The sequence below is a fragment of the Trichoderma virens genome (assembly GCF_000170995.1).
Source record: "Trichoderma virens Gv29-8 chromosome Unknown TRIVIscaffold_81, whole genome shotgun sequence".
Classification (NCBI taxonomy): domain Eukaryota; kingdom Fungi; phylum Ascomycota; class Sordariomycetes; order Hypocreales; family Hypocreaceae; genus Trichoderma; species Trichoderma virens.
In genome coordinates this window covers 779,189-791,961 of record NW_014013668.1, presented here as the reverse complement: position 1 = coordinate 791,961, position 12,773 = coordinate 779,189, and the positions used below count along the sequence as shown (strand labels likewise).

General features: G+C 46.5%; 4 protein-coding genes across 4 annotated transcripts; 1 reads left to right on the top strand and 3 right to left on the bottom strand.

The window, feature by feature from the left end:
• Positions 1–497: 497 nt before the first annotated feature.
• Positions 498–920, bottom strand: TRIVIDRAFT_224391 (uncharacterized protein; the record flags this gene model as incomplete). Its single annotated transcript, XM_014098941.1, has 2 exons — positions 498–771; positions 829–920. 2 exons carry the CDS (start codon positions 918–920, stop codon positions 498–500), a joined length of 366 nt encoding a protein of 121 aa, XP_013954416.1.
• Positions 921–4,461: 3,541 nt separating this feature from the next.
• On the bottom strand, positions 4,462–4,902 carry TRIVIDRAFT_224390 (uncharacterized protein; the record flags this gene model as incomplete). Its single annotated transcript, XM_014098940.1, has 1 exon — positions 4,462–4,902. The coding sequence occupies one exon, from the start codon at positions 4,900–4,902 to the stop codon at positions 4,462–4,464; it is 441 nt and encodes a 146-aa protein (XP_013954415.1).
• A 959-nt stretch (positions 4,903–5,861) lies between these two features.
• Positions 5,862–6,605, top strand: TRIVIDRAFT_224389 (uncharacterized protein; the record flags this gene model as incomplete). Its single annotated transcript, XM_014098939.1, has 1 exon — positions 5,862–6,605. The coding sequence occupies one exon, from the start codon at positions 5,862–5,864 to the stop codon at positions 6,603–6,605; it is 744 nt and encodes a 247-aa protein (XP_013954414.1).
• A 706-nt stretch (positions 6,606–7,311) lies between these two features.
• Positions 7,312–9,812, bottom strand: TRIVIDRAFT_90008 (uncharacterized protein; the record flags this gene model as incomplete). Its single annotated transcript, XM_014098938.1, has 9 exons — positions 7,312–7,537; positions 7,593–7,777; positions 7,841–8,105; positions 8,189–8,303; positions 8,359–8,890; positions 8,958–9,183; positions 9,253–9,377; positions 9,451–9,681; positions 9,763–9,812. The coding sequence occupies 9 exons, from the start codon at positions 9,764–9,766 to the stop codon at positions 7,439–7,441; spliced, it is 1,782 nt and encodes a 593-aa protein (XP_013954413.1).
• Positions 9,813–12,773: the final 2,961 nt, after the last annotated feature.

Below are 12,773 nucleotides of genomic sequence, written 5' to 3'. Positions count from 1 at the left end.
GCAGCCGTTTAGGCAGATTAATTTTTATTTTGCGAAGTTCCTCTCTATGTTTTGAATCTGACCGAATCGAGTGGGTAATTCCTTTTGCTTTTATCAGAGCCCTTTTATGTATGTTCGACAATTCCTTTTCCTTTGTGTTTCTCTTCTTCATTATCTTAGAACCTTGACTGACTTGCCGCATATCAAGTCCAGGCTCCGGTAGAGTACCGCATGGGTCTGTCAACTCAACTGGGTTGTTCCGAACGTGTTCGTAGACATTCAAAGCGTCTGCCGTCCCAACAGGGTCCGGGCTAAGCCATCGACAAAGCCATGGTGCATAGTAGCGTTGTTTGAAGTAGTAGAACCCAGTCTCTCGATCTCGCTGTTTACCCATATCCACATCTCTTGGGGGCTTTTGCTACCTTGTCTGAAAATGTTATCCTTCCGAACGGCGTGTACTCCTTGTGGGAGAGAAGGGTACCATTTTCGTTAAAATCGCTTCTCGTAAGTTCGGCGGATTATTCGTAGCTGAATCTCCTATTTGTCTTGGTTATTCTTTTACTTTGCCACGACAGCCCCGACCAGCTCTCAACGATAACGGATCCCTGAGCGCCAGTATTAACGTGTAAAGCATCGCATTGCAAGGGGCATCGTTCTTGTTTGTCATACTTGATCAAGATCTCAATATTGTCCAAGAATATGGTTTCATTGGACTTGACGAAAGTGTTCGTCTCTGGGCTATAGCATTCAACAACTTTGCGCACGCGATTTCTGGAGTTGTTATACACGTACCTGGAAATATTGTCAGCAAGCTGTAAAGTGAGACGAGTGAAGCCTGGACTGCCTTACGATGTCTTTTCATTCGGAGACTGACCTCTCTCTGTAGTGCTGCTCTTGAGGTGATTGATATAGTCCCATTCAGTTGCTACAATAACTGGCATTGGGATAAGGTTCTCATTTTCATCGTATTTGTATTGGTCAATAAGCCCTTCAACCTCCCCCAACTCTCGAAAAAATCAATCGGTTGTTATGAACCTTCTCTTCGATGTAGCTGGATGACTGGTACCTAAAATGTCGCGTCAAGCCTGGGTTTTGTTCGTACATGATGCGACGGGCAAGCTCCAAAATATTGCCAGCACGATCATACCTGTAGCTTTCCATATAGCGAACGAAGGCAGTATCATCCGTCACAGCAAGACCATTCCCAATATGTTTGGATGAGCCAAGTTTTGCTGAATCAAACGGGCGGCCTTTGGTCTGACCAATACATTCTCTCCCACGAGATTCAATGAGACGATAGGCTGAATCATAACTAAGCTCCTTGTTGGGTGGGATTGCCTTTTCGCGGAATAGTATTGGTTTCTCTGCTCGGTCTTCCTCGCATATCAAACGACTACCAGCGTCGTATGAGAAAAACAAGTGTCGAGCCACCTTGTTCTCTTGAAGCACTTCTCTTCTGAACTAGCCGTTTTATCAAGGGGTCAAAGATGTGTTTCACAACTATGGCGTCATAACTTTGCCGTCTCTCGATCTCGCGCGAATATTCATCATATGTCATCGTGAAGAACGTCTCTGTCGTCTCTTCGCCAAACAACTGAACTTGCACGGGAGAAAATAATCCCATTATCACCGTAGGAGAAATTTGTAATCCTTTGATTGTGAGTTCGAGTTGATGTCTTACGACTAGCTGCATTAAACTGTGTTTTTGTGAGGTATTTTGTCTCGCTGAGTGACGGCAATTTATTTCAGTCCACATTTGCCTTGTAGTTAACCGATAGCTGTCGTTCTGAAGCAGTGCAGTGGTTTGCAACATCATATTTAAAAAAAAAGGCTCTTACTCCACTTTGGTCATAGAACTTGTATATATTTGCTGAAAGTTATATTTCACAGGTGATAGAATACTTTGCTCTTGTCAGATGGAGTCCTCATATATGGTGCATACGCTCAAATTTCGTCGCTTGAATCATCCAGAAGGTATTAGAGATTAAGTTTTCCGCCGCAGCTTGTCATATTGGTAGCGAAGTCTTCTCCCAGGAGAATACCAAGCGTAGAGCGGCAAGTTATTGACTGAGGATAAACGCTATTGGGGAACGTGATCTAGATTTCCAGAAAATATTATTCGCCCGGCCATGTTGTAAGTTTTCCGGGTTGCAATGCGATCCTCTCCATCAACCGTGGTTGTCTCGTTGCCTTGAACGTCGAAGAATTGCGTAGTTGTCAGCTTGCCACTACTAGTGTCTGTGTTGACTAGAAATTGGTTACCGAGGGTGTCGTAGTGAGTAAGAGTTTACATGTTCCTGTGTTGGGAGCTCTTCTCCGCCGCTATCTTCTCTATGCTTCCGAGTTCTTCCTTGCTTCGTGCATTGTACCACGTTGGTGAGTACGATTCTTGAGGCAAATATCTCACCGCGAAGGAGACGTCTGGATCAGTGGATGGATCATTCTCCACAAGATCGTTCTGACGATATACGGCCACAGACCATGTATCGTATACAATTTCGGTCCAGGTATGGTCGGGGTAAATTGTAGCGATCAGGCGGTCTCGCGCGTCGTACAAGCTGCTGGAAGTACTTCCTCTCCGAGCATTGAAGTTTAATAATTGACCATCATCGAAAAATAAGTCGAAATTCTCAACAGCAAGACCTTTGTTATTATAGACTTTCCAACTACTGATCAGCCACTTTTAGTTTCAGCAGGAGCCTTCTTGTGTATGGTATTGCCGTAGTTATCATAGTAGGACAAAGAGATTTTATTGTCACAGGTAGATTTCATGCCAAACTTTGTTGCAGTTATTGTAGATGAAGTGATAGGCAACGCATAGTTCATGAAGCTGTGATCGTCGTGTATATTGCGAGTGGGCGCTTTTGCTAGAAGTTCCGCAGCATCTTTGATGGGGTTGAGCGGATACTTCCGAAGGACTTCTTCCGGTAAGTGAAGCTCCAGAGAGTCCATATAGTCAGATGGCTCCCCCATTACTGCTGTGCCAACCAATCTTCCAAACACATCCCATGCTAGCTTTGTCTTGTTTGAGATGCAATTGATCATTTGGGCGATTGCTCGTTGGCGGTAGTCATACTCATCATAGGTTTTATTTCCCACTGCATCGAAAGTTTATATGGGCAGAAGCGAATACAGATCGTACGAAACTGAAAAAAGACCACCACATGGGTCCACGGATTACTTCAGTAGGAAAAAGCTCTTCTGTGCTTCAAGCAGTTGGTTGGCATCGGCACCATAGCGTACGGTGCTGGGGGTAATCCACCACATCTCATCGTGTTGAAAGTGTGTGTAGCCGGCCTCTTGTATGATTTTTGCTGTCAGCCAGAGATTTTCCATCTCTTTTGAGAATTTCAGGAATATCCGGTGTCAAACACAGTTGGTACTGTTGGCCTTCCAACACATGTGCAAATATGATCGGATGGAAGAAGGTTCCCGAGAGATCAGTTGACTTATAAAGAACTCGAGAACTTGATATCAGTCTCTTGCCTGGATTTACGTCGGTGCCAGTGTGGTAGGGAATAGTCTTCAGCGATTTTATGTGGCTGAAATCTCCACCCCCCGCGAAATCTTGAACTTGAAAGCGCTCAACGTTCGATTCATCCCGACGAGTGTCGCTAGCACACAATTTTAGCGTCAGATACTCTTCTTTGAGTGAAATTGGGATGGTGAACGTGTTGCACGTACAGACGATATGAGTCGCTTGTTGCCAAGCTGAATCTTTCGGATATAAGCTTGATGTTATTTCTCCATAGCCATCTACCTCAAGAGAGAGTCAGACTCTGTGACATGGCAATATCTTAGGGGTTACTTGTTGACTGTAGGGTGACCCCTATCCGATCTGCCTCATCAGATCTCGTAGATTGTGTATATATAAGATGTCCTGCCCCTGACTTTGTATCTAGACAACTAAGACCTTTAACTAATACAATATTACACCCAACATCACTTCCAACATTACTCTCTGAAGAGAGGGAAAGACTCTCACTCTGGAAGATTTGAAGGGATGCATGGGCGTTTGATCCTCGAGGCTGAATCAAACGCACCTGACCCTTGCTTTCGGTCACCGAGAACGGAACGTCTCCTGGTATCCAAGCGGTAAGTTTCTTCTTGTAATTGAGTTCCTTTCAAAGCTTCACACGCTTCCTCGAAGTCATTTGGAGAAAGCTTGGCTGCCACCAAATCGAATCAACGCCTTCCCTTCCTACCACTGCTCAACCCTGCTAGCTTTTGATTAAACTAATTTGGACACACAACTTGTATCCTTTCAATTTCGACTGGAGCACCTTGGTGAAACCAAGTTTTCGTGTATTTTGAGGTACATACGTTACCCTGTCCACACTTGTAGTTGCTCGAGAGGCGATCTTGCACAACTTCTCGAAGCTTTGTGTGCTCCAATGCTCAACCATGTTGAATCCTCGGAATTCACGCTCAAGATCATAATAAACGTGACGATAGCTGTACCGCTCAACTTCGGGAGGGTAATTAATATGGTCGTGGGACCTTGACAATTTCGATACACCGGATAGGGACAGGCGGATTTGTAGCCCATGCGATACCTTGACTCTCGTCCGACAAGTAAAAAGAAAGAGAGGATCTATATGTTGACATGTTCTCCAGTCCCATGTTATTTTTCCACCCTGTCAATAGGTGTGATTTGATACCATTCATGAGATCAACATATCGAATAGCGTTAGAAAAGTCTCCGTTGCTCCATCGAGTCGCAGAGGTCCACACCAAACAGGTAGTTCCCGTGCCGAACAGGTCTGTGGCTGACAGATAGGTCAAATCGTCAAACTCTAGGAATGGGGAGCCTAATAGGATCGCCTTGATCCAGCTGTTCCCAGCCTCATTGTGAAAGATGACGGGCACCTTTCCAGTGGAATAGATTGTGTCACTTGTGTCTGAACCATCGATATCGTACATTGTGATATCGCGAGGGTTAAAAGAATCGTGACTTGCGAATACTGGGCTGTTCTACATGGTCACTTTCTGGCCGAAACAGCCATACCCGAGATTTGGCCAGAAGCAAATCTCTCCATTTCGGATTCTTGCCCTTTTTTGCCACAACAACCAATGAGTGGATTAGCGGAATGCTGTGGCCATTCAATCGCATAGTTAGTCGTAAGCTGAATTAAAGCCGACTGTGATTGGGTGCCTAACACTCTCCGGGAAGACTTTTTTCGTCCCATGATTTTCGTATTATACAGCGGAGACAAAGTATCTCTGTACGAATCAAAGTGACCGGCGTGTAGTTACGTCGGCTTCTATTAGCCCGGCTTCGGAGGCTTTCAGTTATAACTCGAGCGATTGTGTAGCCCTGTATTCGGGAGAGAAACGTCGGTATTAGTCGAACCACTAGCCGAACCAAATGTAATAGATCCACATCAGACATCAATATCCATGCATGAGGTCAACCGGCAGTTCGCCATATTTACGCCTGGACCCATTGCGATTTCGGGAGTTACAGGCCTATACAGTTGACGTAGCGCGTAGAGATGGCTCCGCCTGTTGTTGTAGGCCACGCCCTATTGTACGCCAAGGCGGAAGGCGGCGGGGCAGAAGAAGTGTACGATATACCCAACTTGTGGGATTTGCCCCCGTTTCGGCCATGGGCTGAGGCAAAAGCGGCTCCGCACATTGCTGTAAGGCACGCCCTACGCTAAGGCACGGCCGATTAACGAGGCCGTTGAAGCTAACCTATAGGTAATGACAACGTCCTATTTCAACATACAAAACCTGGGCGAAAGAACCCTTGCTGTCCTTCGCTTCGACTCCTCGCTTGGTCTCAATACTCAATCTCCCCATTCTCGCCCACCTCGAGTCTCAAAGTTTTCTTCTTCTAGTTCAGAAGAGTTAAGCACGACTTTTGTCCAATATTCATCATGAGTGGTCCTGGATCTATGCAAAAACTGCTTCAGGCTGCGCATGTAACCCCGGAGATCTTCGAGCTTCGTCCTGATTATCGCGCTCTGTTGATGGTCGTTGATGGTATACCCCCGGGTCCTAGTGACGATAGCAGCGAGGCTCTTTTGCGCGAGGCCGAGACTTCTGCCAAAGGTTTTCTGTCGAAATATACAGTTACTGAAATTCCACATATCGCTACGTGGCGAGAAGCATATAAGGCCTTTGGGGCGAAACCCCAGAAAACACGCAATAGCCTGGAAGCGTTGACCCGCCGCGCAGAAGGCGGCCTACCTCGTGTGAACCGGTTGACAGATATCTACAATGCGATTTCCGTGAAGCATCAGGTACCCCTCGGTGGCGAAGACCTCGACAAATATAATGGATCACCATTTCTGACCCGTGCTAGCGGGCAGGAGCAGTTCCAGACTTTTTCTGGAGGGGAGGCTCAAATCGAATGCGCTGCACCAGGTGAGCCAATATGGTGTGACGATACTGGCATCACCTGTCGTCGTTGGAATTGGCGCCAGGGCCCGAGGACTGCATTGACCGACAAGACCACGCGCGTACTGTTTATTTTGGATGCATTGGAGCCACTTTCGGACCACGCTTTGATCCAGGCTGCCGATGAGCTTGCTTCTGCATTGAAGCGCCTGTCCCCAGAAGTACACACTGCACAGAGAATCATCCGCGCTTCCTCATCAGCTCAGCTTAGTGAGTCTTGACCAGAATGTGAAAGCTCAAGCCTAGATACACAACTGTAGAATAGCCGGGATAAATGGCATGGAGCCAGTACACTTAGCTTATATCATGTGTTAACATTCGGATAAACAATAGTACAAGCTGGAACTGATCCAAATGGTCATTTTATTTATTAGTGTTCAGTTGTAGATCGGGGTTTAAATGGTTTTGTATTATACTGCTTAAACGTCCCGTCCCCCGTTTGTCAATCTATCTTCTGACGAACTGAGTCCTAAATATGATCTGTTTCTAAGCGATAACCCTCTAGGTTTTAGAGTTATGTCGGAAGATCAGTGAAGTTGGTTACAGGCAGTATTATACAGTATTACATACCATGTAAAGTGGTACAAGAATTATATTCTAATTGCCACATTAACAACTAGCTATATAAGTTGCTTAACCACTGTAGAATAATACACATACATGCCTAGTTAATTTTGGGTTTGTTTGACTTGCTGACCGAGCTGAGAAAGCACTGAGCGGGCCGTATGATCCAGTTGCTATTCTTTAGTCGGCCGATAGTTATGCCAGCTCGGCCTACTCTGTAGGTCTATTATCGCGACCATAAGAGTTAGAGAGTGAGAATAACCCTTATTAACAGCTAATAGTATTGGTTAAACGACTAGGAGCCGCTTAGTCAGGTCACATCCAATATCACATTCAAAGCCCAATAGCTCGCTATTATATCTTAGTAATGATGCAAGAACAGTAGTATATTAAATTGATACAGAAGGATATTATTGTTAATATTTGCTTTGATTAAATCCTCCTAGAGGAGCCCATCACCACATTTGCCAAGTTATTAAGCTTACTAGGGTTACACAGTACGCCCGTCGGTCTCAGTCTCCTCGGCCTCGCTAGTCTTTGTCGTTGAGAGCACGAATTCTTCCTTGTCAATATGGCGGAAGACAAACCACTAAATTAAAGTCAGCAACGTTTCGCCTTAAACAGGACTGGGCTTCAAAACATACAAAGCCAACGGTAACAACTCCGCCCAAGATGGCCGGACCACCGAAATCCCAGACCAGGTAAGGATCCACGATCGCAGCTGTGGTAGCCAAGTTGATGATGTATGCAAAACCAGTGTTGAAGAGGTTGATGGCTGAGACCAAGCCTCTCATGTTAGCTGGAGCACGAGAATAGGCGATACCGTAGGCTACAATTACACAGATAGCATTAGCATCCATACAGAACGTGACGTATTAGGTTTTGTACGTACCCGGAACATTAATGAACAGTTCGGAAAATCCACCGAGAGCGTACGGGATAGCCTCCCACCACAAAGAGATGGGCGAGACCAATCCATTATCCACACACTTCGGGTCGGAAGAGCCATACCAACCGCAAGGGGAGGTCTGGTAGGCTTTGTAAGTTAACACGGCATAGCCAACGCCAGCAAGTGTACTAAGGAAGAAACCGGTCGTGATACGAGCAACAGGGCCGTAGTGAATCTTAGACTTGCGCAACAAGGGGTATAATCCGTACTGTAAGGCCATGGTTAGCAAATTTCCCATTTACAGGTACCAAAGGCAAAGCGAAACCGCAACCTTGATACGGAGTAACTCACGTTAAGGATCGGTCCCAGCAAAATAATGCTAAGGGAGTTGAAGTTGCCAATGACATCGTTAGGGACACCATTGCCTGTGAGCATAGTGCCCAGAAAGTTTGCTGAGCTTCCGATACTACATCCCCTAGGTTAGCACAGTAGCGTGATGAGTAGATACCAGACAACCGTACCCATTGTCATTCCAGAACTGAACAGGGAAAAAGCAGAACATTCCCGTTGCCTGCATGGTTCGCTGTACGTCAGTGACGAACTGATCACTGTAGCGAGTTTCGGCGGACAATCCCTTTGCAGCTCTAACAGACGGCTTGGCGTTGTCCCACCAGCCCTTGCGACCAATTCTGAATATGCCACCATTCGCCAGACCGTGACCAATGACTCGGAACACATTTGGTAGATCAGAGCCGCCAGGCTGGTGCAAAACGAGACGGGGTTTGAGCCAGATAAGAAGAAGGGGCAGGGGAAGATAGAGGAGGAGAGGGAGCAAGAAAGCCAACCACCAGCCTACGTATCTTGCTGAGTACGATGTAGCTGTGGACATGAAACCGCCGATGTTAATGAGGAGATAGAACCACAACATGACTCTCTCAGCGCTATGTTCAGGATCTTCGATTACTCGTTCACCAGATTTCAGAGTCTTGACCCTTGGTACGTGCGATTTCATCTGGTCCAGTAAGAGGGGTGTGACATTTGGTTTAAACATAGCTGTGAGAAGCAGGGTTAGCCAGGGGATTTAATCAATACGGGTTTAATTACTCGGGGTGCAACGTACCAGCTCCAATAGCGAGGATGTACACGCCGATAAAGAAGGGAATCTTGGCAGTTCCATTGTCGATCAGTGTCTTGGCACCACCTGCGACAATAAGGACGTGTCCAACACCGCAAATAATGACACCCCAGAAAATCATTGGGAAGCGACCGAATCTCGTGTCGGCAAGATATCCGACAATGAGGGGAAGGCAATAGGCTAACAAGCTGAAAGACTGAGTAGTAGCATTCTGTATTTGATTAAAAATTAGCATGGAAGACGCATAAAGGCTCAAAAGTTGATGGGAGAGAATTCTCACGGCTATTTGCTCGCCCAAGCCCAAGGCACCTTGAGTAGCCTGACTTCCAGGCGCAGGGGAGCCATAACCATTGCCACCCTTAGGCAGAGGTCGGTTGATGTAGTTGGTCCAAATCTGAGCGCATCCTATTGAAAGTATACATGTCAGTGCTCCGTCACATAGAAGACACCGTGAAATACAGCTTGTAGGCAAGCGTACCATAGTAGGAAGCTCTCTCGCAGAACTCAACAACACAGAGGAGGTATGCAACAGTTGGAATCTTGCCAGGGACACGGCGCAGAGTAGCAAATTCCTCGTCAGTAGGTTTTCCCTCGTAATCCTGATTGAGAATGGCAACACTCTGCCCGTTGTTGAAGTCGGCGGCAGAGTCTTCGAAGGCCTCCTTCTCGCTGGGTACGACCACAGCGGTCTCGTGCTTCACAGCGTCCGCTAGATAGAACTTGGGTTAGTCATCACATAGATCAGGCAGGCATCAAACTAGACTGGTGTGTAATACTACATGGCACATACCCATAGCTGCTTATGTTTTCTACCTCCCAAGAAAAAAAAAAAAGCGATCGAATTCAATGAATTTTACCCTTGCCCCTACCTTGGGTGATCCTATTCTTTTGTATTCTCCAATGCAAATGCATGGATTATCATTATCTGTGGTTAATCATCATGTCTCCAGCTTCACGTCTGACCTCGTAATTCTAGACTCCTGCCTTAAACAAAGTTCCAACACTAGCGACGATTGAGGTGAGTTATTTTCTGCATCGTACGGAGAACTTTGGAATGTTCCGCACAAAATGTTGCCTAAATCAGCGCTCCCGTGCCGCTTCTCCCGAGATACTGTTCATTTCGAGTCAAGCAACGTTGAAGTGTTGGCCCCAGTGAGAACTACAGCCCAATCAATGAGGAGGATATCCAAAAATGGCATCGCGTCATCGGCTGTTTTGCACTAAAGTGTTAAGGCATCGGAGTACCCCATGTAAAATCATCCTAGCGAGAGCTGATAATTCAAGTATAATTGTATGATTATATTAGATAGGAAGAGGGTATGGAGTACTTTAATGATTCCTCATAATCGACTTAACCAGGTTTGGCATAGTTGGTCCGTATTATGCATAGATAACTCGCAAGCTTATGCAAAACTTTGTAACACTTACGCATCCAAAGAGGTAATGACTCGGACAGGGGTCCATTGCACTCGTTTACTGTACTGTCACCAACTTCCAACTTTATGCTCGCCCAAGAATACAGTGTAATAGGCCACTAGAAGGAACAAACTACTCGATGAATATAAGTGTTAGCCTGGCGTCTTCTCCGGCTACAGCTTCACCTTTAAAAAGCATTTGTGAAGATCCCTGAAGAAAATACAAAAGTACTCCCCTTAAATACAGTGGCAATCAGAGGCGAAGCAGACGTTCTCCTCCCCAATGCGGCAAAGAGGCTCGGTGTCCAGGCCATAAGAGGCAAACTAGTAAACAGCCACAATATAATGTGCAACCACTAGAATTGAAGGGGCTGACGAGTAAGATAGATAAGGCTATACCTAGAATACATTAGCGTCATATTATAGTCACTTAACAAAAGTTCCGCGCAATCCCCGCAAATCGAAGCTTTCCCCTTCTAGCTAATGGTGACTCGGGCTACTTATACTGGGGTGCTCCAGAGGTCCGCGTGCTAGGGGTCCGCGTGTTTGAAGATGAATAGGCTATCCCCAACTACATCGGTGTAAACCCGCTGAGCACGATTTATCATGCCCTTGAAGTTAATTGACTCTGAACTGTGACGAAGGTTTTGCTATCCGCACGCTGGATGCCATTTGAAAGAGCATTTAGACGAAGTGACAGACTTCTCATATGTTCCGTGGTAGTAGCTACAGTGCACCTTTAACTCCTTTACCCCCAAACTTAGGATGAATGACGTCCAGCAGCTAATGCCGCGGGCGACTCGCCCGTTGCGGTCGCAGTTGGGCTTTTTGTACGTCAGATGCCGCAGTATCCACAGCGCTCTCCAGTCGTACTCGTATGACATATATCGTACGCGGATGAAGAGTTCCATTTAGTACGGCGTCTGCGTCAGCGTCCGGAGATGGGTGAAAATGTCAAAAGTGGCCTTGCCCCGGCAGCTGCCCCCAACCAGATTCGCCGCCGCCACCGAGTGACACCGAGTTTATCGAACCGTGGAAGTAGGTGTCGTTGAGAGTTGCACCACCGGAGCGCACATCTCGGGGTATTAACGGCATTTATTTGTTCGGACGGCAATAACATATTTTACAATACGAAGAAGAAGAAGGAGAAGAAGAAAGAAAGAAAGAAAGAAAGAAAGAAAGAAAGAAAGAAAGAAAGAAAGAAAGAAAGAAAGAAAGAAAGAAAGAAAGAAAGAAAGAAAGAAAGAAAGAAAGAAAGAAAGAAAGAAAGAAGGGCCTCTTTGTTGTTCTCAACGTCGGAGCCAACAGAAGAAAAGAATTAAGCAAGAGGAGTGCAGAAAACGAGTTCGCCACGGCGATACGCTCTCGGACAGGTCAGTCAGGTAGAGGGAAAAGACATGACTAAACGACTTCATCGTGCTATCTTCCACAGAATCGACAAGTACGACAGTCCAAAAAAATTATAATAATAAAATTGTTCAGACTCTTCCGAGTCGCCACCTACGGCAATCTTACCCCTTGAATCGCAAATCATCTTCTTAATGCGTCGGAAGTGTCTCGACTTTACCGGACAAAGCTACGCCTTTGCGCCGTTGGGGAAGGTTTCCTTCAACTCCGCATTCATGGAAGATTAATGTGTCTACGACCTCCTTCTCGACCAGTACGTAGTTTTGGGATAGGCAGGCTTGGCTGCATTATTCACCTCGGCCCATAGAAGGTGACAAGCCGTGAGCTGGGATGTTTGGCATTTTTTGGTTACGAAAGCTGGATTTCTCCCACCAAGTTCGAGGCAGAGAGGTGTCAGGCTCATGGCCGCCTTGGTGGCGATGTGGACGCCCGCCCATCTGGACGCATCTAGTCAAAAGTCTTGTCCTACATCTCTTCCATCAAAGCTGTCATCTCGGGGGTAGAGCTATTGGCAATGGCAAAAGCGCCAGCGTCAAGCCTCTACTGTATCTTCTCCTTGATGGCCGCAGCCGATCAGAGTTGAACTCAGGCTGCTCCATTACAACTCAACAGCCAGCACTGATTGCGCCGACCCGTCAGTAGAGGAATGGCTAGAGGGGAGAGTCATTCGACCTAATGACGAGGACAACGCACATGGGATTCTTCTGGATGCGGAACTTTAGCATCGAGAAGGCATACGGGACATGGAGCGCACCAATGATTTCGTCCTCAGTGAACTTGTGGAGGTTGCCAATCATGGATAGGCAGGCAGTCATCCTTGACGAGATCGAGCCCACCACACGAATTTGAAGGCGCTCTTTTCGAGATCCCCAGGTCTTTGGTTCGGTTGGAATAGAAGGCATGCCGCACGGTGCTGGTGATACCTGGGATGGCATCCAGCACCGATACCTGGTAGCGATCTACACCTTGGCCACACTGA